This window comes from Oncorhynchus keta, chromosome 19 (assembly GCF_023373465.1).
Source record: "Oncorhynchus keta strain PuntledgeMale-10-30-2019 chromosome 19, Oket_V2, whole genome shotgun sequence".
NCBI lineage: Eukaryota > Metazoa > Chordata > Actinopteri > Salmoniformes > Salmonidae > Oncorhynchus > Oncorhynchus keta.
Genome location: NC_068439.1, coordinates 24827812 through 24854711, shown reverse-complemented (window position 1 = coordinate 24854711; position 26900 = coordinate 24827812). Strand labels below are relative to the sequence as shown.

At 42.7% G+C, this 26900-nt stretch overlaps 1 protein-coding gene across 1 annotated transcript in view; it reads left to right on the top strand.

Moving 5' to 3' along the window:
• LOC118397655 (unconventional myosin-Ig-like) overlaps window positions 1-18575 on the top strand; it is a 59601-nt gene extending 41026 nt beyond the window's left edge. Inside the window, exon 22 of the mRNA XM_052470074.1 lies at window positions 17879-18575. Within this exon, the coding sequence (XP_052326034.1) occupies window positions 17879-18041 (163 nt within the window). The 3' untranslated portion in view covers window positions 18042-18575. The remainder of the gene's footprint in view (window positions 1-17878) is intronic.
• The last annotated feature ends 8325 nt before the right edge of the window (window positions 18576-26900 follow it).

The following is a 26900-nucleotide window of genomic DNA, read 5'->3' as shown; positions in this document are numbered from 1 at the left end:
CATGCGTATGCAGAGAGAAGGGAAACAGAGAGACAGAGAGAGAGCTCTGCCATCTTTTGCATGACAATGTTTTCACATGTTCACATCAAACCCATCAAATAGCTACATTTCACAAAGACAGTTTGACTGCACTGCAGCAGCAGCTACCAGAAAGCTACCATGACCCTGTTCATTCCTGGTAAGCTTTCTGTTTGACAACAGAGGCCTCTATCTCACGGTCTGCTTTACAAATGGCACCCTATTTCCTATATAGTGCACTACTTTTGACCTGGACCCATAGGCACTTTGTAGGGAATAGGGTGCCATTTGGGACAGCGGCACAATCTATTACATTTACAGAGTCAGCTATTAACCCATGAAATTGAGAGCAGTGCAGCATCAAAATACCTCTTTGTGGATGCTTTGTTTGGGAATCATCAACTGAAATACCATGATGAAACACAATTGTGACAGATTGATAGTCAGTTAGTTTTCTAACTATTATTATAGATTAATTTGAATTATGGACTTAGTTATATCTTAAGATGGAGGGGGTTGTAAGATGGCGCCAGAGACGTTTACGTGCCCCCAGCCGATTGTGTTTTTTGTTTGTTTATTTACGTTGTTACTTATTTTGTACATAATGCTGCCACTACTGTCTTTTATGACCGAAAATAACATCTAGACATCAGGACTGCGATTACTCACCATGGACTAGCAGAATCCTCTTTTTCCTTTCACGACTCTGACGAGCCCAATGCGAAGGATACACTGCTTCCACGGGAACAAGCCCTGATCCCCGTGATCTGCGTGAAGGGAAAGAGGGGCCGAAGATCAGGCTGCCTTCTGAAAATTTGAATAAACCCCCACTTCCCTCCATTCTGCTAGCAAACATACAATCGTTGGACAATAAAATCGCTGAGTTACGCGGAAGATTAAACTACCAATGGGACATTAAAAACTGTAACATCTTATGCTTCACGGAGTCATGGCTGAACGATGACAACATCAACAGACACAGCAGGCTGGTTACACGATGTACCGGCAGGATAGAACAGCTGCTTCTGGTAAGAGAAGGGGTGGCAGTCTATGTATTTTTGTAAACAACAGCTGGTGCACGATATCTAAGGAAGTCTCGCGCTATTGCTCGCCTGAGGTAGAGTATCTCATGATAAGCTGTAGACCACACTACCTACCGAGAGAGTTTTCATCTGTATTCTTTGTAGCGATTTACATACCACCACAGTCAGTGGATGGCACTAAGACATCATTGAATGAGCTGTATTCCGCCATAAGCAAACAAGAAAACACATACAAAGCTCTCCCTTGCCCTCCATTTGGCAAAGCTGACCCTAATTCTATCATCCTGATTCCTGTTTACAATAAAAAATTAAAGCATGAATCACCAGTGACTAGATCAATAAAAAAGTGGTAAGAGGAAGCAGATGCTAAGCTACTGGACTGTTTTGCTGGCACAGATTGGAATATATTCTGGGATTCCTCCGATGGCATTGAGGAGTACACTACATCAGTCATTGGCTTCATCAATAAGTGCATCGATGACGTCATCCCCACAGTGACCATAAGTACATACCCAAACCGAATCTAATTGTACTACACCGGCTTTGACGCTCTTTTGGGTGTGGCAGGGCTTGCAAACCACTACAGACTACAAAGGGGAGCACAGCAGAGAGCTGCCCAGTGACACGAGCCTACCAGATGAACTAGACTACTTCTATTCTCGCTTCGAGGCAAATAACACTGAAACATGCATGAGAGCACCAGCTGTTCCGGAAGACTGTGTGATCACGCTCTCTGCAGCCGATGTGAGTAAGACCTTTAAACAGGTCAACATTCACAAGGCTGCAGGGCCAGACTCGCTGTCCGAGTCTGTAATACTGACATGTTTTAAGCAGACCACCATTGTCCCTGTGCCCAAGAACACTAAGGTAGCCGGCCTAAACGATTTCCGACCCGTAGCACTTACGTGTGTAGCCATGAAGTGCTTTGAAAGGCTGGCCATGGCTCACATCAACACCATTATCCCAGAAACCCTAGACCCACTCCAGTTTGCATACCACCCCAACAGATCCACAGATGATGCAATCTCCATTGCACACTACACTGCCCTTTCCCACCTGGACAAAAGGAACACCTATGTGAGAATGCTATTCAGTGACTACAGCTCAGCTTTCAACACCATAGTGCCCTCAAAGCTCATAAATAAGCTAAGGACCCTGGGACTAAACACCTCCCTCTGCAACTGGATCCTGGACTTCCTGATGGGCCGCCCCCAGGTGGTAAGGGTAGGTAACAACACATCCGCCACGCTGATGCTCAACACAGGGGCCCCTCAGGAGTATGTGCTCAGCCCCCTCCTGTAACCCCTGTTCAATTATGACTGCACGGCCAGGCACTACTCCAACACCATCATTAAATTTGTCGATGACACAACAGTGGTAGGAGGTCAGAGATCCGACCGTGTGGTGCCAGGACAACAACCTCTCCCTCAATGTGATCAAGACAAAGGAGATGATTGTGGACTACAGGAAAAAGAGGAACGAGCATGCGCCCATTCTCATCGACGGGGCTGCAGGGGAGCAGGTTGAGAGCTTCAAGTTCCTTGGTGTCCACATCACAAACAAACTCACATGGTCCAAGCACACCAGAACAGTCGTGAAGAGGGCACGACAAAACCTATTCCCCCTCAGGAGACTGAAAAGATTTGTCATGGGTCCTCAGATCCTCAAAAGGTTCTACAGCTGCACCATCGAGAGCATCCTGACTGGTTGCATCACTGCCTGGTATGGCAACCGCTCGGCCTCCGACCGCAAACACTACAGAGGGTAGTGCAAACGTCCCAGTACGTCACTGGGGCCAAGTTTCCTGCCATCCAGGACCTCTCTACCAGGCGGTGTCAGAGGAAGGCCCTACAAATTGTCAAAGACTCCAGCAACTCTCGTCATAGACTGTTCTCTCTGCTACTGCATGGCAAGTGGTACCGGAGCGCCAAGCCTAGGTCCAAGAGGTTTCTAAACAGCTTCTACCCCCAAGCCAAAAGACTCCTGAACATCTAGTCAAATGGTTACCCAGACAATTTGCAGTGGCCCCCCCACCCCCTCTTTACACCACTGCTACGCTCTGTTGTCATCTATGCATAGTCACTTTAATAACTCTACCTACGTGTACATACTACCTCAAATAACCGATGCCCCGCACATTGACTCTATAACGGTACCCCACTGTATATAGTTTCGCTATTGTTACTTGTTACTTTTACCTCTTATTCTTATCCGTATTTTTTTGTCTGCATTGTTGGTTAGGGGCTTGTAAGTGAGCATTTCACTGTCAGGTCTGCACCTGGTCTATTCAGCACAAGTGACCAATACAATTTGATTTGATTTGTGTGTACTGCATGACCCTTCCGATAAAGAGGCAGGGCAGCGGAGGCTGTCATCAAAAGCAAAATGTTACTTTTATGCATCTGTGTGTGTGCAAGTGTGCACAAAATCATATATTAATGTATGTGTTCTGACAGTGTTAATTGTTTGTTTCCTGTTGTGTCTCTGACCCAGTAGCAGACAGAGACACTGATAACTATAATCAGAGCAGCTACAGTATAGCTTCTCACCTCTAAACAATATTAGTACAATAGTGCACCTTAGGCTACAATCAGCAGGAACCAATGTCCCAATATAAAAGTCTGTTGCATAAATTCCCTCCTGGGGTGTTACGTTGTTTAACTGCCCCCCTATTATAGATAATCATTCAATCCCCGCCTCCTGTAGATAATCAATCTGGGTGGTGGTGAGACACTCTCTATGTTCCTTCTCTCTTTGATTGACTTAGGTAGTGAGGTAGGATGCTTTTGCTCCTAACTCCGAGATGTGTGTGTGTGTGTGTCCTATGGAGTCCAGGAGTCCATTAATCATTTCCAAGAAAATGATTTTAGCTAATGCTATTACTCACTGTGGTATGACGCACGTTTCTAGTTCAACAGACCATGTAGCAGAAAACCTAAGTGGTGTCAATATGCGTTAAGCAGTGTGGTTCAGTCGGTCGAGAATGGCGCTTGCAATGCTAATGGTCGTTGGTTCAATTCCACCGGGGCCACCCAATTGGAAAAAGAATGCACACATGACTGTGAGTTGCTTTGGATAAAAGCTTCTGCTATGTGGCATATGTTATATTATTATGAACATAGGTTAAAGGCCATATTCCTTCAATTCATTTCAGTCCATGATTGCACAACATGGTGTTTCTGCTCTTCATGAGTGAGTTGTTTTTTTCCTTAGAATACATCCTCCAATGTACCTGGTAGCAGCAAACCTAATAGGTATAAACGTACATATATTACACTAGATGAACGTAGGCTAAGGGTTCTATTCCTTCAATTAATTTGAGTCCTTGATCACTAAACATGTGGTGTTTCTGCCATACATACAGTATACTGAATAAAAATATAAACGCAACATGTGTTTACTATCAGGGTTGTAGACAAATGTGTGCACTCAATTTGAGAGAAATAATATTTTTGTGCGTATGGAACATTTCTGGGATTTGTTTTTGTCAGCTCATGAAAAATGGGACCAACATTTTACATGTTGCGTTTATATTTTTGTTCAGTGTATATTAGTACATAATAGATTATATAAACTGAGGTTAAGAATCATATTTGCTCAAATCATTTGAATCCATGCTCACACGACATGTTGCGTTTCTATTTTTGTTCAGTGTATATTAGTACATAATAGATTATATAAACTGAGGTTAAGAATCATATTTGCCTAAATCATTTGAATCCATGCTCACACGACATGTTTTGTTTCTATTTTTGTTCAGTGTATATTATAGTACATAATAGATTATATAAACTGAGGTTAAGAATCATATTTGCTCAAATCATTTGAATCCATGCTCACACGACATGTTGTGTTTTTGCCTCCGTCATTCATTGGTTTTCTCCTCAGAATACATCCTCCAATATACCTGGTAGCAGCACTTAGGTATAAACATACACTTAGAAAAAAGGGTTCCAAAAGGGTTCTTCTGCTGTCCCCATAGGATAACACTTTTTGGTTCCATGGAGATTTATTTTAGGTTCCATGTAGAACCCTCTGGGGAAAGGGTTCTTCACAATGGGATTCTACCTGGAACCAAAAGGGTTCTTTAATGGGTTCTCCAATGGGGACAGCCGAAAAACCATTTTAGGTTGTAGATAGCACCTTTCTTTCTAAGAGTGTATACATAATGAGTGTAGATTCAGGGTCATATTCACTCTATTCATTTGAGTCCATGTTCATGTTTGTGCTGTATCCTATGTGGTTGTATAACAAATGGCATCCTATTCCCTAAACAGTGCACTACTTTTGGGTGCCATTTGGGATGCATTCCGTGAGTCATTGTTTTTCTCACAGAATACCCCCTGGTGAGCCTTAAGATGCAGGGGGCAGCTGGCTGAGATGGTCCTGTGTTGGTGGTGATGGTGATGTTGATCACAATGACGACAATGCTAAATCAAGGCAGTCTGGTCCTTAATGTCAAAACAAGCTCCCCTGCCCATGCCCTACCCAGACCACTTGATTTGAGTCCATGTTCGCGCAACATGTGGTGTTTTTGCTGTACATCCCTACATATTAGTATATGTTAGAACATATTAGTACATATTAGAGTATATGGGAATAGGTTAAGGTGGCAGCTGGTTGAGATGGGCCTATGGTGGTGATGATGATGATGATGATGACAGTGCTCAATCAGTGTGCAGTTGGTTGTTAAGTAGTCTGGCGAATGGCCATCCATATTTCAACAAGCCCCCCGGCCCATCCTCTGCCCAGCCTAGCACCCATAGACCCAAATAGCCTCCTCTTCCTCCTGTCCCCACCCCCTCTGTACAGGACGCAGATGCTGCTGTTGCCCAGGGATTGTTGCCAGGCAGCTGAGGAGGAAGTGCTCATTTAGGGCATTGGGGCTGTGGGGATTGAATGGGGATTTACTCAACAGGAGTTGAGATTGTGTCAGAGCTCTCTGCTGAGACTGTGACTGCATCCCAAATGGTACCCTATTACCTTCCTAGTGTAGTGCACTACCTATTGGGCACTATAAAGGGAATACATTGGACACTATATATAGGGAAGTTAGGCACTATATAGGAAATAAGGTACCAATTAGGACGCAGACTGTGACTGAGGTACCACAGTGTGAATAAGTTGTTTTACCACTGTGGTTGAGTAGTGTGAATAAGTTGTTTTACCACTGTGGTAGAGTAGTGTGAATAAGTTGTTTTACCACTGTGGTAGAGTAGTGTGAATAAGTTGTTTTACCACTGTGGTTGAGTAGTGTGAATAAGTTGTTTTACCACTGTGGTAGAGTAGTGTGAATAAGTTGTTTTACCACTGTGGTTGAGTAGTGTGAATAAGTTGTTTTACCACTGTGGTAGAGTAGTGCGAATAAGTTGTTTTACCACTGTGGTTGAGTAGTGCGAATAAGTTGTTTTACCACTGTGGTTGAGTAGTGTGAATAAGTTGTTTTACCACTGTGGTAGAGTAGTGTGAATAAGTTGTTTTACCACTGTGGTAGAGTAGTGTGAATAAGTTGTTTTACCACTGTGGTTGAGTAGTGTGAATAAGTTGTTTTACCACTGTGGTAGAGTAGTGTGAATAAGTTGTTTTACCACTGTGGTTGAGTAGTGTGAATAAGTTGTTTTACCACTGTGGTAGAGTAGTGTGAATAAGTTGTTTTACCACTGTGGTTGAGTAGTGCTAATAAGTTGTTTTACCACTGTGGTTGAGTAGTGTGAATAAGTTGTTTTACCACTGTGGTAGAGTAGTGCGAATAAGTTGTTTTACCACTGTGGTTGAGTAGTGCGAATAAGTTGTTTTACCACTGTGGTTGAGTAGTGCGAATAAGTTGTTTTACCACTGTGGTTGAGTAGTGCTAATAAGTTGTTTTACCACTGTGGTTGAGTAGTGCGAATAAGTTGTTTTACCACTGTGGTAGAGTAGTGTGAATAAGTTGTTTTACCACTGTGGTTGAGTAGTGCGAATAAGTTGTTTTACCACTGTGGTTGAGTAGTGTGAATAAGTTGTTTTACCACTGTGGTTGAGTAGTGCGAATAAGTTGTTTTACCACTGTGGTTGAGTAGTGCGAATAAGTTGTTTTACCACTGTGGTTGAGTAGTGTGAATAAGTTGTTTTACCACTGTGGTAGAGTAGTGTGAATAAGTTGTTTTACCACTGTGGTTGAGTAGTGTGAATAAGTTGTTTTACCACTGTGGTAGAGTAGTGCGAATAAGTTGTTTTACCACTGTGGTTGAGTAGTGCGAATAAGTTGTTTTACCACTGTGGTTGAGTAGTGTGAATAAGTTGTTTTACCACTGTGGTAGAGTAGTGTGAATAAGTTGTTTTACCACTGTGGTAGAGTAGTGTGAATAAGTTGTTTTACCACTGTGGTTGAGTAGTGTGAATAAGTTGTTTTACCACTGTGGTAGAGTAGTGTGAATAAGTTGTTTTACCACTGTGGTTGAGTAGTGTGAATAAGTTGTTTTACCACTGTGGTAGAGTAGTGTGAATAAGTTGTTTTACCACTGTGGTTGAGTAGTGCTAATAAGTTGTTTTACCACTGTGGTTGAGTAGTGTGAATAAGTTGTTTTACCACTGTGGTAGAGTAGTGCGAATAAGTTGTTTTACCACTGTGGTTGAGTAGTGCGAATAAGTTGTTTTACCACTGTGGTTGAGTAGTGCGAATAAGTTGTTTTACCACTGTGGTTGAGTAGTGCTAATAAGTTGTTTTACCACTGTGGTTGAGTAGTGCGAATAAGTTGTTTTACCACTGTGGTAGAGTAGTGTGAATAAGTTGTTTTACCACTGTGGTTGAGTAGTGCGAATAAGTTGTTTTACCACTGTGGTTGAGTAGTGTGAATAAGTTGTTTTACCACTGTGGTTGAGTAGTGCGAATAAGTTGTTTTACCACTGTGGTTGAGTAGTGCGAATAAGTTGTTTTACCACCGTGGTTGAGTAGTGCTAATAAGTTGTTTTACCACTGTGGTTGAGTAGTGTGAATAAGTTGTTTTACCACTGTGGTAGAGTAGTGTGAATAAGTTGTTTTACCACTGTGGTTGAGTAGTGAGAATAAGTTGTTTTACCACTGTGGTAGAGTAGTGCGAATAAGTTGTTTTACCACTGTGGTTGAGTAGTGCGAATAAGTTGTTTTACCACTGTGGTTGAGTAGTGTGAATAAGTTGTTTTACCACTGTGGTAGAGTAGTGCGAATAAGTTGTTTTACCACTGTGGTTGAGTAGTGCGAATAAGTTGTTTTACCACTGTGGTTGAGTAGTGTGAATAAGTTGTTTTACCACTGTGGTAGAGTAGTGTGAATAAGTTGTTTTACCACTGTGGTAGAGTAGTGTGAATTAGTTGTTTTACCACTGTGGTTGAGTAGTGTGAATAAGTTGTTTTACCACTGTGGTAGAGTAGTGTGAATAAGTTGTTTTACCACTGTGGTTGAGTAGTGCTAATAAGTTGTTTTACCACTGTGGTTGAGTAGTGTGAATAAGTTGTTTTACCACACGAATGTTGTTTTACCACTGTGGTTGAGTAGTGCGAATAAGTTGTTTTACCACTGTGGTTGTAGTGTGAATAAGTTGTTTTACCACTGTGGTAGAGTAGTGTGAATAAGTTGTTTTACCACTGTGGTAGAGTAGTGTGAATTAGTTGTTTTACCACTGGGGTTGAGTAGTGCGAATAAGTTGTTTTACCACTGTGGTAGAGTAGTGCGAATAAGTTGTTTTACCACTGTGGTTGAGTAGTGTGAATAAGTTGTTTTACCACTGTGGTAGAGTAGTGTGAATAAGTTGTTTTACCACTGTGGTAGAGTAGTGTGAATAAGTTGTTTTACCACTGTGGTAGAGTAGTGTGAATAAGTTGTTTTACCACTGTGGTTGAGTAGTGCGAATAAGTTGTTTTACCACTGTGGTAGAGTAGTGTGAATAAGTTGTTTTACCACTGTGGTAGAGTAGTGTGAATAAGTTGTTTTACCACTGTGGTTGAGTAGTGTGAATAAGTTGTTTTACCACTGTGGTTGAGTAGTGCGAATAAGTTGTTTTACCACTGTGGTAGAGTAGTGTGAATAAGTTGTTTTACCACTGTGGTAGAGTAGTGTGAATAAGTTGTTTTACCACTGTGGTTGAGTAGTGCGAATAAGTTGTTTTACCACTGTGGTTGAGTAGTGTGAATTAGATGCTGTACCTCTGAGTGTTAAATATGTTCTCGTCTACACAGTGAGCATGTTTCTCACCAGTGGAAGTGAATCTCTGAAGAGCAAGTATATTGTACAGCAGTGGAGGCTGCAGAGGGGAGGACGGCTCATAATAATGTCTTGAATGGAACAAATGGAATGGCATCAAACACCTGGAAACCATGGAAACCATTACCTCGAGCCCATACTCCAAATGAAGGTGCCACAAACCTCCTGTATAGTACAGGTAACTGCTAAATAAATAAAACAACACTTACATAAAGTGTCTTAGTAGGGTGTTGGGCCACCACGAGCCGCCAGAACATATTCAATGCGCCTAGGCATAGATAATGGGAAAATGGGCTTTTTAAACATGAACCTAAGCATTATGGGATGTTAATTTCTTAATTAACTCAGGAACCACACCTGTATGGAAGCACCTGCTTTCAATATCCTTTGTATCCCTCATTTTCTCAAGTGTTTATTTTGACAGTTACCTGAAGTTCCAGTTCCATGAGATACAGTACTAGTACTAGTCAAAAGTTTGGACACACCTACTCATTCAAGGGTTTTTCAATTTAAAAAAAAAGTATTTTCTACATTTTAGAATAATAGTGAAGATATCAAAACTATTAAATAACACATGGAATCATGTAGTAACAAAAAAAGTGTTAAACAAATCTAAACATAGTTTATATTTGAAATTCTTCAAATTAGCCACCCTTTGCCTTGATGACAGCTTTGCACACTCTTGGCATTCTCTCAACTAGATTCACCTGGAGTGCTTTTCCAACAGTCTTAAAGGAGCTCCCACATATGCTGAGCCCTTGTTGGGTGCTTTTCCTTCACTCTGCGGTCCAACTCATTCCAAACCATCTCAATTGGGTTGAGGTCAGGTGATTGTGGAGGCCAGGTCATCTGATGCAGCCCTCCTTCACTCCCCTTCTTGGTCAAATAGCGCTTACCCAGCCTGGAGTTGTGTCACCAGCAAATCACCCCCACACCATCACCCCTCCTCCATGCTTCACAGTGGGAACCACATGTGGGGAGATAATCCTTTTACCTACTCTGCGTCTCACAAAGACACAGCGGTTGGAGCCCAAAATCTTGAATTTGGACGCATCAGACCAATAGACAGATTCCCACTGGTCTAATGTACATTCCTCGTGTTTCTTGGCCCGAGCAAGTCTCTTCTTATTATTTGTGTCCTTTAGTAGTGGTTTCTTTTCAGCAATTCAACCATGAAGGCCTGATTCACACAGTCTCATCTGAACAGTTGATGTTGAGATGTGTCTGTTACTTGAACTCTGTGAAGCATTTATTTTGGCTGCAATTTCTGAGGCTGGTAACTGTAATGAACTTATCCTCTGCAGCAGAGGTAACTCTGGGTCTTCATTTCCTGTGGCAGTCCTCATGAGAGCCAGTTTCATCATAGCACTTGATGATTTTTGCGACTGTACTTGAAGAAACTTTCAAAGTTCTTGAAATTTTCCGCATTGACTGACCTTCATGTCTTAAAGTAATGATGGACTCTCATTTCTCTTTGCTTATTTGAGCTATTCTTGCCAGAATATGGACTTGGTTTTTACCAAATAGGGCTATCTTCTGTATACCACCCCTACCTTGTCACAACAGAACTGATTGGCTCAAATGCATTAAGGAAAACAATTCCACAGATTAACTTTTAACAAGGCATCCACCTCATGAAGATGGTTGAGAGAATGCCAAGAGTGTGCAAAGCTGTCATCAAGGCAAAGGGTGGCTACTTTGAAGAATCTACAATATATTTTGATTTGTTGAAGTTTTTTTGTTACTACAGGATTCCATATGTGTTATTTCATCGTTTTGATGTCTTCACTATTATTCTACAATGTAGAAAATAGTACAAATTAAAAAAAAACCCTGGAATGAGTAGGTGTGTCCAAACTTTTGACTGGTACCGTACATCATAAGTACATGATGAACTGAGGAGCAGTCTGAGTCTTTAGTAGTCCGGTAAACTACCATCATTCGTCTTTTGAATGCTCAGGGGAGAGACGTCTATTCCTCTCCAGAAACTGTCCATCCATGTCCTCTTTATCCTTCTTAAAATGACTCCTTTATTTCCTCTTCTATCACTCTCTCCATCAATGTCTCTCCTGGTGGGATACTGTCGCTGGCTCGGTAGAGGGCCTGACCCCTCCACAGTTAGTTTCCTCTCTTTCTTTCACACTTTCTCTCTTTCACTCTGTTGACCAACAGATGTCCTCTCTGATCCCCTCCTCAGGGCCAATTATACCTGCCTGGATGGATGGAGCGAGAGAGGGATGAGGGGAGAGTGAGTGAATGAAGAGAGGGAGGCAGCGATAAGAGAAGAGAGAGTCAAGGGAGGGAGAGAGGGATGAGGGGAGAATGTTTAGTGAGTTAAAAGAAGGTTAAGGAAAAGCATACCTTTCTTTGGGATAAGTAAAAAAAAAGAAAGTATTTTTCCAACCATTCAAACACAATGCAACATACTTCTTCATCTCGGGCATACTTTTAACACCCCATGCACACACTGCTATAAACAGCCTACATGCCATGGTTATCTTCACAAACAGATGCAGTGGTAAACCAAGTGCTATGAGTGAGATGATGCTATGTGCTAAGTAGGCTTTATGCTCTTACAGAGAAAGCACTGGCTAGCAGTGATTACAGAGACAGTTGTGTATGCAGCATGGATGCGTGTAGTGTTCTGTGTCCCTAATGGCCCACTATTCCCTATGGAGTGCACTACTTTTGACCTGAGCCCTATGGGTCCTGGTCAAAAGCAATGCACTATATAGGGAATAGAGTGCCAGAGCAGCCGTAGTGACTCAGTGAGCCCCAGACAGCCATTGTGTCGCTTGGCAGTAAGCTGTGTCTTCAGGCTCCGGTAGTGTGATCATCATCGGGCTGTTCTGTGGTCAGTGGTATTATTTGGAGAAGCAGTCATCACAGCTGCAGCCCAGACACTGTATATATACAGTGTCTCAGAGTTGGAGTGCTGATCTAGGATCAGCTTTGCCTTTTATATCATAATGAATAAGATTACATTGACAGGGGGGATGCAATCCTAGATCAGCACTCCTACTCTCAGATGCTTTATGAATGTGCACTGAGCCTCCACAGAACAGGCAGCTAACTGCTTGGGACCCATTGATTACTAGATTGTGAGTCAGAGAGTCAGTGTGGATGGCAGTGTGGCTTTCATTGGAAATCAGGAAAAGGTGTATGAGAATATGTAAACCAAAGGAATGGTAACTTTATTCTCAAAGCATAGCGTTGTTAGCTTGGTCCTGGATCTCGTTGTGCTGTCTTGTCTTTGGCAAGACTGCACAAACAGATCTGGGACCAATCTACAGTGTTGACCCTGCAGATAGCTGTTTATGATGTGTCATACTCGTGTGCTACTTTGTTAAATGATATTTAAGTTACCTACTCAGCCTACTTGCTCATTAAAGTTGCACTGGTTAGTTATATAAATACTTTGGCATGAAATACTTTATGATTTCTGTAGATGTCTCTTGGCTGTCAGTGAGATTATGTAATATGGTTTTGGGGTTCCACTGATAATAATGTCCTAGGTTGGGCAGCTTGTGTACACACACACACACACACACACACACACACACACACACACACACACACACACACACACACACACACACACACACACACACACACACATACACATACACATACACACACACACACACACACACACACACACACACACACACACACACACACACACACACACACACACACACACACACACAGTCTAGCAGCAGCATCACTAACACAGTAACTGAGTGTGGCAGGAGACACAGCAGAGGCAAAGTCTTACAGCGCATACACCCAGCCACAGCCCAGCACAAAATGGTCTCATAATTCTCCATAATGGAGACACAGGAGGCATATATTCACATCGGATTATTACACTCCAACACTATAGAGGAGATGACAGGGGAAAGAGGGAGGATGAGGAGAGGGAGGTGGGGAAGGAGGAATAGGAGGAAGGAAAAGGCGGAGAAGGAAGGAGGTGCGGAGGCGGTCCTCAGGCACCTGCAGGGTTACTTCCCAAATGGCACCCTATTCCCTACATAGTGATCAGAGCCATATGGGCTCTTGTCAAAAGTAATGCAGTAAATAGGGAATAGAGTGCCATTTGGGACACAGCCCAGGAGTTGCTGCTGCTGCGCCCCAGTTCTGTCAGCGGTCATTTGCAGGAGAATGAATAATTTGGCTGCAGCATCAGGAGGCCTCATTGGCACATCTCCCTGTTTATGAACCAGAGCAGTGAGACAAACCAGGTTGTAAACACCAGGCCTGTGCCTGAAATGGCACCATTTTCCCTATGTAGTGCAAAGGGTATATGCTTTTTTTGTTTCATGCGTTTCATTTCATGATATCCAATTTGTAGTTACAGTCTTATCCCATCACTGCAACCCCTGTACAGACTCAGGAGTGGCGAACGTTGAGAGCCATGGGTCCTCTGAAGCAAGACACAGCCTGGGATTGAACCCAGGTCTGTAGTGACACCTGAAGCATTGTGATGGAGTGCCTTAGACCAATGCACCACTCGGGAGGCCGTAGTGCACTACGCTCTATGCGGATAGTGCACTACATAGGAAATAGGGTCCCTGGTCAAAAGTAGTACACTATAAAGAGAATAGTATGCTATTTCAGATGCAATCCAGGTCTGTCTCATTGAGAAATCTGGACCATCTCAATCAATCACACCACAGCCCTTTAGGCTTCACACATACACTATATATACAAAAGTATGTGGATAGCCCTTCAAATTAGTGGATTCGGCTATTTCAGCCACAGCTGTTAGTGACAGGTGTATACAATCGATCACATAGCCATGCAATCTCCATAGACAAACATTGACAGTAGAATGGCCTTACTGAAGAGCTCAGTGACACCAAAATAGGATGCCACCTTTCCAACAAGTTAGTTTGTAAAATGTCTGCCCCGCTAGAGCTGCCCCAGTCAACTGTAAGTGCTGTTATTGTGAAGTGGAAATGTCCAGGAGCAACAATGGCTCAGCCGCGAAGTGGTAGAGCACACAAGCTCACAGAACCGGACCAAGCGCGTAGCGTGTATAAATCGCTTCTCCTCAGCCGCAACACTCACTACAGAGTTTCAAACTGCCTTTCAAACTACTTCAAGAACTGTTCATCGGGAGCTTCATGAAATGGGTTTCCATGGCCGAGCAGCCACCCACAAGCCTAAGATCACAATGCCAAGCGTCGACTGGAGTGGTGTAAAGCTCACTGCCATGGGACTCTGGAGCAGTGGAAACGTGTGATGAATCACTATTTGGCAGTCCGACGGACAAATCTGGGTTTGGCGGATGCAAGGAGAATGCTACCTGCCCCAATGCATAGTGCCAACTGTAAAGTTGGGTGGAGGAGGAGGAATAATGGTCTGGGGCTGTATTTCATGGTCCAGCGAGGCCCCTTAGTTCCAGTGAAGGAAAATCTTAACACTACAGCATACAATGACATACAAGATGATTCTGTGTTTCCAACTTTGTGGCAACAGTTTGGGGCAGGCCCTTTCTTGTTTCAGCATAACAATGTCCCCATACACAAAGGTCCATACAGAAATGTTTTTGTGAGATCGGTGATCGGTGTGGAAGAACTTGACTAGCCTGCAGAGAGCTCTGACCTCAACCCCATCGAACACCTATGTGATGAATTGGAACCCCAACTGCGAGCCAGGCCTATTTGCCTAACATCAGTGTCTGACCTCACTAATTACCTTGTGGCTGAATGGAAGCAAGTCCCCGCAGCAATGTTCCAACATCTAGTGGAATGCCCTCCCAGAAGAGTGGAGACTGTTATAGCAGCAAAGGGGGGACCAACTCCAAATTAATTCCAATGATTTTGGAATGAGATGTTCGACAAGCAGGTGTCCACATACTTTTGGTAATGTTGTGTAGATTCCCCCCTCTACTACACTGCAGTACCACAGCCCAGCCATAGAAATAGATAGGTAGACCTGTCTTGGGCTGAGTCTGAAATGGCAGCCTATTCCCTCATCTCATTCTATCCCAGACATAGTGGTCAAATCTCTCTGTCATAGCCCATGGCTTAGTGTGAAGTTCAAAGAGCCTTACCCTGGTGTCGGTTTACACTGGGCCATTCCTCTGGACAGTTGGTCAATCAATCTGTGCTGAAATCAGTATTGCACGCAAATCATCAAAACCCAGGGAAGCTAGGAAGTCAGTGGGGTAATGGGTCGCAGGGCCGGGCGGGTGTGTCTCTGAGAGGGGGACAGCTGGTGGAAACGGGTGGAAGGAGGAGGAAGGGAAGAGGAAGAGGGAGGAAGAAGGGGTTTGGGGGTTACTTGACTTTGGGCACTGGGGACTATGGGACTGGGGTCACACCTGTTAGAGTGGCTTATTGATGGACGCCATGCAGCTTTGTGAAACAAGGGTGCTGGAACTGGAAGGAAACCTTGAATTAAGCTTTAGCACAGTACCCAAGCACTGTATAAGGGTTCAGATACAATAACAATAAACACACACACACACACACACACACACACACACACACACACACACACACACACACACACACACACACACACACACACACACACACACACACACACACACACACACACACACACACACACACACACACACACACACACACACACACACACACACACACACACACACACACAGGCACACTTTCCTGCTATACTAGAGAGAGTGGCATCATCAATTCATACTGTGATAAATGCAGGTACTGCTCTTTCAAACCATTTCCCCCCCACAAAAAAGCCTGTGCTCCCAGAAGAATAACACACAAGAAGCTCCTTAACCAGCTGAGGTATAGAGCAGTTTAACAATGCACTGTGCACCCATCCAATCCCATAGCATAGACAGATAGATAAGGTATTTGGCCATGTGTATTTGGCCATGTGCTGGTCCTGTGTGTTAACTAGAGAGTCAGTGTGGTGCAGAAGTGCAGCCAGGCTGGAGGATCCCCCTGGTCAGTCAGAGGCTGTGTCCCAAATGGCACCCTATTCCCTATATTGTACAATACATTTGCAATACATTTGACCAGGGCCATAAGGTGCACTATGTAGGAAATGGGGTGCCATTTGGCATGGAAACAGAGACTGTAGTATGGCCTTCGGAACAGATCATCTTCAGCTGACTGTGCAGTGGCCAAAGCCCTTCTTCCCCCTCTTGTCCCTCTCTCTCCCCCTCTCATCCCCCTCTCTCCCCTCCCCTTGGCAGCTGTCAGCTCAAGGATAGGGTGTGTGACACCACAGCACCTGCACACAGGATACTAGATAGATGAGAGGAGAGGACCGGCAGTCAGTCAGTCAAACCCCTCTGAGAGGCAGTGTAGAGTTTTCAATTAGCTTTTATAAACTGGGTAGTTCGAGCCCTGAATGCTGATTGGCTGACAGCCGTGGTATATCAAACTGTATACCACAGGTATGAGAACATTTATTTTTACTGCTCTAATTACGTTGGTCACAAGTTTATAATAGCAATAAAGCACCTCAAGGGTTTGTGGTATATAGCCAATATACCACGGCTAAAGTCTGTATCCAGGCACTCTGCGTTGCGTCATGCATTAGAACAGCCCTTAGCCGTGGTATATTGGCCATATACCACACCCCCTCATGCTTTATTGCTTAAGTATAACTAATGGACACACTATTGGTGCTGTGTTTACTGTCCTTTACTGACATGTTGGAATACCAATTAAAACATGTCATATGGAGCTGATGAGAGGTGTAATATACCTTTGGTCTGGAAGGTATATTAGGCCTTTATGGTAGAGTTGCCAGACGGAAGCCACTCAGTGAAAGGCACATAATGGCCCCCTTGGAGTTTGCCAAAAGCCACCTAAAGGACTCTCAGATCATGAGAAATAAGATTCTCTGGTCTGATGAAACCAAGATTGAACTCTTTGGCCTAAATGCCAAGCGTCACGTTTGGAGGAAACCTGGCACCATCCCTACGGTGAAGCATGGTGGTGAGGTCCGTGATGAAGAGAGATCCGTGATCCATGAAGAACTCCAGAGAACTCAGGACCATACACTGGGGTGAAGGTTCACCTTCCAACAGGACAACGACCCAAAGCATACAGCCAAAGCAACACAGGTGTGGCTGCGGGACAAGTCTCTGAATGTCCTTGAGTGGCCCAGCCAGAGCTCAGACTTGAACCCGATCGAACATCTCTGGAGAGACCTGAAAATAGCTTTGCAGGAATGCTCCACATCCAACCTGACAGAGCTTGAGAGGATCTGCAGAGAAGAATGGGAGAAACTCACCAAATACAGGTGTGCCAAGCTTGTAGCGTTATACCCAAGAAGACTTGAGGTTGAAGTCGCTGCCAAAGGTGCTTCAACAAAGTGCTGAGTAAAGGGTCTGAATACTTATGTAGATGTGATATTTCAAATTTGCTAACATTTCTAAAAAATAAACATTATGGGGTATTGTGTGATGAGGGAAAAAACGATTGAATCAATTTTAGAATAAGACTGTAAAGTAACAAAACGTGGAAAATGTAATGTGGTCTGAATACTTTCCGATGAAACAATATATTTTATCTTGTTTTGTAGATCATGATCAGTGAGTTAACAGTCAGTGTGTGTGTGCGTGTGTTTGTGCGTGTGTGTGTTTCAGAGTGAGGAACGCCCCGCTACCAGTGAAGGTTTGCTGCTCGGCCGTCCAATTGTACATGCGGGGCAAGCCCAAGAGTGTAACCCTGGAGGCCAAGGCCGGCCAGGCCCACGCAGACTTCCGTAAGAACCGCGACGGTTTCACCCTCCTGATCCCCTCCAACTGAGACAGTCACCACCAGCTACCCCAGGCACATTCTAATCTGGACCTCAAAGCCTGCTGATTTTCATGTTCTTGGAAAAGGAGCTTCAATCTTATTGGTTGAAAATGTAAAACCAATGCACTGATGGTTGGAGTTGGAACTACTCATTATGGCAGGGACTCACACTGGCCATTGGATGTTTTTTGTCATATTATGTATGGTTTAAATGCTCACAGGTATAACATTTAACTTTAAAAACATATTTTTTATATGATTTCATGTTTTTGCACTTTTCAGGGAATTAACAGAGATGTATAGCCAAGAGATTGAAATGCAAACAAGAAAAGCAATATTTCACATACATTTTTTCAGACTAACTTAGTTTAGACACAGTGTTTTTATACTGTATATTCAGCAGAGAAGACAGCTATTTTACTGCCTTTGAGAAATGGGAATACTCCTTTAAAGTGCATCATCTCAACACACTGCCTTGAAAGGGCAGATTAATAGCAATAATGGAAAAGCAAATAAATATTTATTAAAATGTATTTTATCGCAGTATGTGTAGATGTTTTTACTCTACCAAAACAGTATATATAATATGTTTACATTATATTATTCATACTATTTATTTTCATTTGAAATATTATTATATTTTTATAATATGGGCCAATTTTCTGGACCCAGATTAAGTCCATTGAACAGTCTTATTCTGGGTTAGAGATACCAACCCTATACACTGTAATGTAACTGAGAGCATATCAATCTTTCTCTGTCTTCCTCTCACCCTTTCTACCTCCATCTCTCTTCCTCTCTCTGCCCCCCCCATCTCCCTCTCCCACACTCTCTTTCTGTGTCTCTCTCCACTTTGTCCTGATGGTACTGCTTAGTGATGGCCTGGCCTCAGTTTGACTCTGCTTTCTTCTCCATGCCCTGACATCCTCTATCTCCATCCTCCCGTCCCCTGACATCTACCCTCTCCATCCTCCTCTATCTCCATCCTCCCCTCTCCTGACATCCTCTATCTCCATCCTCCTCTCCTCCCCTCTCCTGACATCCTCCCTCTCTATCATCCCCTCCCCTGACACCCCTCATGTTGTGAGTCCCCCAGTCTCTCTCTAATCCATTCTGACGTGTGTGTGTGTGTGTGTGTGTGTGTGTGTGTGTGTGTGTGTGTGTGTGTGTGTGTGTGTGTGTGTGTGTGTGTGTGTGTGTGTGTGTGCGCGTACGCAAGTGTATGTGTGCACATTGGTAGAAAAAGTACTCAAATGTCACACTGTAGTTAAAGTAAAGATACCGAAAAAAGAAAATGACTCATGTAAAGTGAAAGTTACCCAGTAAAATACTACTTGAGTAAAAGTCTAAAAGTATCTGGTTTTAAATGTACTTAAGTACAATGATCGAAAGAGTACTCAATCATCATACTTGAGTAAAAGTACAAAGTAAAAGTAAATGCTATACATCACATTACTTATAGTGAGCAAACTAGACGGTATGATTTTCTTATTATTTTTAATTACAGACAGACAGGGACACACTCCAACACATAATTTACAAACATAGTGTTTGTGTTTTGTGATTCTGCCAGATCAGAGGCAGTAGGGATGACAAAGTGCTATTGATAGGTGCCATAATTCTGTTCTGCTTGAGCATTCTAAATGTAATGAGTACTTTTAGGTGTCAGGGAAAATATACGGAGTAAAAAGTACATTATTTTCTTTAGGAATGTAGTGGAGTAAAAGTAGTCAAAAATATAGATCGTAAATTAAAGTACAGATACCCCAAAAACGACTTAAGTAGTACTTTAAAGTATTTTTTACTTAAGTTCTTCACACCACTATGTGTGCATGTATCTCTCCCTCTATAGCTTGGATTCCATCCAATTTGCGATAAATAATATGAGCATTTTCCCAGCAGAGATGTGTTTCCATCAAGCATACCTTTTGCCGTGATGACATAGTGCACATCAAAATCACTTTTGCCTATAATGTTAAATGAGTTTCCATCGCATTTCCAACTCTGATGGTTTTGTCACAAGACCTGTTTCAAAAAATGTCACACGTCACTACTTCACAGGACAGGCATTTGATTATATATATATTTTTTATAAATGCGTTATTGGCAGAATTGCCTTTTGATACGTGAACTTTCATGTGCCTTAATAAAAAACTTGTATGCCATCTGTAAATACAAATACAATTGTTAAATTACGATCCTAGTTGGTTTAGTCACGGAAAAATACAGAAACCTTCCTGCTAGCCATGATTGGATGGACTGGACATGCTGAGAGATGAGTTCAGATTGGTCTGCCATGTAGCATGCTTCTGCCTATAACATGAGCTTCTCAGTATGTGTAGATAATCCTTTCTACCGCAGCTTTTTTTTAACCTGTTAGACCTATAGGGGCAGTATTTCATTTTTGGATAAAAAGACGTGCCCGTTTTTAGCGCAATATTTTGTCACAAAAAGATGCTCGACTATGCTTGGAATTGATAGTTTTGGAAAGAAGACACTCTGACATTACCAAAACTGCAAAAAAATTCACTGTGAGTGCCATAGAACAAAATCTACAGGCAAAACCAAGATGTTTGAGTGACCAGGAAATCAACAGGATTTCTGGAGGCACGTTTTCCATGATCGCCTTATATGGCTGTGAATGCGACAGGAATGAACGGACACTTCCTATCGTTTCCCCCAGGTGTCTGCAGCATTGTGACGTATTTGTAGGCATATCATTGGAAGATTGACCATAAGAGACTACAATTACCAAGTGTCCCGCACGGTGTCTGCGTGGAAATTGGTGCGCAAAAGTCAGGTACCAGTATTTTTCCATCCGAATCAGAGAAGAATGCACGCTTCCAGGGACGGCATTTCAATGAAGAGATATATGACAAAACACCTTGAGGATTGATTCAAACAACGTTTTCCATGTTTCAGTCGATATTATGGAGTTAATTCAGAAAAAAGTTTGACGTTTAGGTGACTGAATTTTCGGTTAGTTTCGGTAGCCAAATGCATAGTAACAAAACGGAACGTTGTGTCCTACACAAGCATCTTTCAGGAAAAACTGGACATCTGCTATGTAACTGAGAGTCTCCTCATTGAGACATCTGAAGTTCTTCAAAGGTAAATTATTTTATTTGATCCCTTTGCTGGTTTTTGTGAATGTTGCGTGCTAAATGCTAACGCTAAATGCTAAGCTAGCTATCACCACTCTTACACAAATTATTGATTTTCTCTGGTTCTAAAGCATATTTTGAAAATCTGAGACGACAGGATTGTTAAGAAAAGGATAAGCTTGAGGGCAGGCATATTTATTTCATTTCATTTGCAATTTTTAGAAATCGCTAATGTTGCGTTATGGTAATGAGCTTGAGGCTGTAGTCACGATCCCGCATGCGGGATGGGGCGGACTAAGAGGTTTTAAAGACATCATGAAGAACTGAAAAAGTGTTGCTACTTCTCTCAACATTTATGCCCTGAAGTTAACAGGCACTATTGACAAAGATCAGTGGGAAAAAGTTGTGATGGACTACTTTATGGTGGACGATAAAGAGCTCTCCAAACAGGTCAGGGACAAAGTTGTGGAGAAGTACAGATCAGAGTTGGGTAATAAAAAAATATCTAAAATTTGAACATCCCACAGAGTACCATTAAATCCATTATTAAAAAATAGAGCGAATATGGTACCACAACAAACCTGCCAAGATTCACAAAATTCACAGACCAGGCAATGAGGGCATTAATCAGAGAGGCAACAAAGAGTCTAAAGATAACCCTGAAGGAGCTGCAAAGCTCTACAGCGGAGATTGGAGTATCTGTCCATAGGACCATTTTAAGCTGTACACTCCACAGAGCTGGGCTTTACAGAAGAGTGGCCAGAAAAAAAGCAATTTCTTAAAGAAAGAAATATGTAAACACGTTCCCAAACATATGAAAGAAGGTACTCTGGTCAGATGAGACTAAAATTGAGTTTCTTGGCCATCAATGGAACTGCTATGTCTGACACAAACCCAACACCTCTCATCACCCTGAAAACACCATCCACACAGTGAAGCATGGTGGTGGCATCATCATGCTGTGGGGAAGTTTTTCATCGGCAGGGACTGGGAAATTGGTCAGAATTGAAGGAATGATGGATTGTGCTAAATACAGGAAAATTCTTGAAAGATTTGAGACTGGGACAGAGGTTCACCCTCCAGCAGGACAATGACCCTAAGCATACTGCTAAAGAAACACTTGAGTGGTTTAAGGGGAAACATTTAAATGTTTTGGAATGGCCTAGACAATTCAATTGAGAATCTGTGGCATGACTTAAAGGTTTCTGTACCCCAGCAGGAACCCATCCAACTTGAAAGAGCTCGTGCAGTTTTGCCTTGAAGAATGGGCAAAAATCCCAGTGCCTAGATGTGACAAGTTTATAGAGACATATCCAAAGAGATTTGCAGCTGAAATTGCTGCAAAAGGTGGCTCTACAAAGTATTGACTTTGAGGGGGTGAATAGTTATGCATGCTCAAGTTTTCTGTTTTTTTTGTCCTATTTCTTGTTTGCTTCACAAAAAAACGTATTTTGTATCTTCAAAGTGGTAGGCATGTTGTGTAATTCAGACGATACAATTCCCCCCAAAATCTATTTTAATTCCAGGTTGTAAGGCAACAAAATAGAAAAAATGCCAAGGGGGTGAATACTTTCACAAGGCACTGTATTTCCACTGCCATTTCTCGCATAATTAATTTTACAGAAAAAAAAGATCACACCAGGTTGAACAAACAAATGGTCTTGTCTGTCAGCATTTCTAAAATTGTACCGGATTTCATGTTTCCATAATAACTTGGTTGTGACTTTTTTCATGCTTCAGATAATTCATCCTCATGGAATGGTTGGATAGAAACATGGTTAGTGTCAACTTCCTCTTGTGTGGTTGGATGTATTTCTTTGTGATTGCATGTGTCTGAGCATGTCTCTCATCTTACCGGACAACCGGAAAAGCATTCCTCTCTATCTTTCCCCTCTCTCCCTTAATCTTCACTTTCTTCTGTTCTTTCAAGCTGAGCCTCTTGAGATGTCAAGTACTCTCTCCACTTTCCGTGACATTAGGAGATGATAGGCCTGCATCAAGGCTGCAACACAGACACAGTGCCTAATATCTCCCATGACACCTCTCTCCTCAGAGTGTTATTTAACCTGCTAACTTAAATCAGCTAGTCTGGATAACACTTAATATATCGGAGTCTGAAATGGCTCTTTCATGTTGTTGGCACAATGTGTGTATAATGAAGGGGGCTGTGCTTTTACTGTTTGGCTCTTCTCTGTGTAGCGGGTTTGGTATGTACCACAGGAGAACCAAGAAATGAAGAGCGACACCAAGGCTGTCTTTTTGGCTTTTATGTTGATCTGCAATAGCATTGTGAAAAGACAGGACAGGAACACATCAGTTTCCAATGCACCATCTGACAAGTTGTTCTACACAGGAGCATGAAGAAAGGTAAACCACATAGCCTGTCTCACATCCCCAATACATTGCTTGGTGCTTTCAGTGTTGACAGTACCAGAATACAACAACTCATGTACAAAAACACGGCAACACAAACAAGTTACAACGTGAAATTGCCTCTATCCCATTCAGACCTGTAGGGCCAAAACTACATCTCCCATAATACAACGCCAGCACCAGTCGGCGGCTCAGCTAACCATCTGCATCACAGAAAGGCATGCTAGCTAGCAACCACAGCACTTTTAGCACTCTGTAAACTATATTAATAACAACAACACAACTCTGAAAGTTACATATTGCAATAGTCTCACACTCCCTTATAACAATATCTACAGCATTAACCTTGGGATGTTTTATTTATTTCACGTTATGGACTTCTACATAGGAGTAATCTACAACATATACCTTTCTCTCGCAGTGTTTTCTTGGACAGAGGAGAACGGGAGCTACGGGTAGTACCAGGGTGTTAGTAGGTGACGCAAGCACCCAGATTTTAAAAAAATAATTTAATGAAACAAAACCCGAAGATGTTAACATCATTCAGCTACTGTAGCTGCCTATCTAACGCAACTGGCAGCACTAGTAGAGCAACAATTAAAAATAGACACCAAAAGTAAAGTTCCAAAAGTAAAGACTCCCCCTTCTGTCTGAACTTAGAATATTCCTGTTCGCGGGCTTTGGCCACTGACCCTCAACCTGGTTGTTCTGTTCTGCGTTGTGTACTATTCTAATCATTTGAAGTTTGATGGAATAACCATTTTAACTCTACTACATCTGTGTCTTTCTCTCTCAAACAGCCACACCACACATAGCCCCCGAGCGCCGCCCCCTTCCAAAAAAATGGTTGGATTTTCAACCCCAGAAGAGCAAAATATATATTGTAACAACCCTGGGTTTATAAGCGTGGAAATCGACCCTGCTGCACGAACATGCTTTTGCGGCACAGTCGATAGCGCGCCGCACCTCAGGCTAGAAGGTCGAGGGTTCGAGACCTGCTCCCTGCTGTTTCATAACAGTGGTACAGCGCTCCCTGCGTTGTAAGTCACGTCAACCATGCTACAAGTTAGAAGCCTCCGCAGCCAAGCGTCTTTTTTTTTCAGATCTCATTAATGATAATATAGTGCGAATTAATACCGAGCAGAAATAGCTGTCTTCTCCCGCTACCCTCTCCCTCGCCAAATCGCCCAATTCGTAAAAATCAGAATAACTTCACAGACCTTCATTGTAAAGGGTTTAAACACTGTTTCCCATGCCTGTTCAATGAACCATAAACAATTAATGAACATGCACCTGTGGAACGGTCATTAAGACAAACCTGTTAGGCCGCCCCATCCCGGATCCGGGATTGTGACTACAGCCTCAAGCTCATTACCATAACGCAACATTAGCGATTTCTGAAAATTGCAAAATAAATGAAATAAATATGCCTGTCCTCAAGCTTATCCTTTTCTTAACAATCCTGTCGTCTCAGATTTTCAAAATATGCTTTAGAACCAGAGAAAATCAATAATTTGTGTAAGAGTGGTGATAGCTAGCGTAGCATTTAGCGTTAGCATTTAGCACGCAACATTCACAAAAACCAGCAAAGGGATCAAATAAAATAATTTACCTTTGAAGAACTTCAGATGTTTCAATGAGGAGACTCTCAGTTACATAGCAGATGTCCAGTTTTTCCTGAAAGATGCTTGTGTAGGACACAACGTTCCGTTTTGTTACTATGCATTTGGCTACCGAAACTAACCGAAAATTCAGTCACCTAAACGTCGAACTTTTTCCGAATTAACTCCATAATATCGACTGAAACATGGAAAACGTTGTTTGAATCAATCCTCAAGGTGTTTGGTCATATATCTCTTCATTGAAATGCCAGTCCTAGACGCGTGCATTCTTCTCTGATTCGGATGGAAAAATACTGGGACCTGACTTTTGCGCACCAATTTCCACGCAGACACCATGCGGGACACTTGGTAATTGTAGGCTCTTATGGCCAATCTTCCAATGATATGCCTACAAATACGTCACAATGCTGCAGACACCTGGGGGAAACGATAGGAAGTGTCCGTTGATTCCTGTGGCATTCACAGCCATATAAGGAGATCATGGAAAACGTGCCTTCAGAAATCCTGTTGATTTCCTGGTCACTCAAACATCTTGGTTTTGCCTGTAGATATTGTTCTATGGCACTCACAGTGAAAATCTTTGCAGTTCTGGAAACGTCAGAGTGTCTTCTTTCCAAAACTATCAATTCCAAGCATAGTCAAGCATCTTTTCGTGACAAAATATCGCGCTAAATACGGGCACGTCTTTTTATCCAAAAATGAAATACTGCCCCTAGAGTTCTAACAGGTTTTAACAGCTTACCGATGGTAGGCAATTAAGGTTACAGTTATGAAAACAGCAATAGGCTGAGAGAGGCTGGACTGAGGGCTTGTAGGCCTGTTGTTAGGCAGGTCCTCACCAGACATCACCGGCAACAACGTCGCCTATGGGCACAAATCCACCGTCGCTGGGCCAGACAGGACTGGAAAAAAGTGCTCTTCACTGACGAGTCACAGTTTTGTCTCACCAGGGGTGATGGTCAGATTTGCGTTTATTGTCGAATGAATGAGCGCCTGTACTCTGGAGCGGGATCGATTTGGAGCCAGAGGGTCTGTCATCGTCTGGGGCGGTGTGTCACAGCATCATCAGACAGAGCTTGTTGTCATTGCAGGCAATCTCAATGATGTGCTTTACAGGGAAGACATCCTCCTCCCTCATGTGGTACCCTTCCTGCAGGCTCATCCTGACATGACCGTCCAGCATGACGATGCTCGTTCTGTGTGTGACTTCCTGCAACACAGGAATGTCATTGTTCTGAGGAGCCCGGATCAATCCTATTGAGCACGCCTGGGATCTGTTGGATCGGAGCGTGAGGGCGTGAGGGCTAGGGCCATTCCCTCCAGAAATGTCCAGGAACATGCAGGTGCCTTGGTGGAAGAATGGGGTAACATCTCACAGCAAGAACTGGCAAATCTGGTGCAATCCACGAGGAGGAGATGCACTGCAGTACTTAATGCAGCTGGTGGCCACACTAGATACTGACTGTTATTTTTTATTTTGACCTCCCCTTTGTTCAGGGACACATTATTCCATTTCTGTTAGTCACATGTCTGTGGAACTTGTTCAGTTTATGTCTCAGTTGTTGAATCTTGTTATGTTCATACAAATATTTACACAAGTTTTCTGAAAATTAATGCAGTTGACAGTGAGAGGATGTTTCTTTTTTTGCTGAGTTTTGTTCCATTTAGGTCCGAAACACTTGACTTAGATGTCATCTAAACTGGACTGGATGAATATGAAGTTGTTAAAACATAACTTTTTTCTCAGAAACTTTTTTCAGGATAATTTC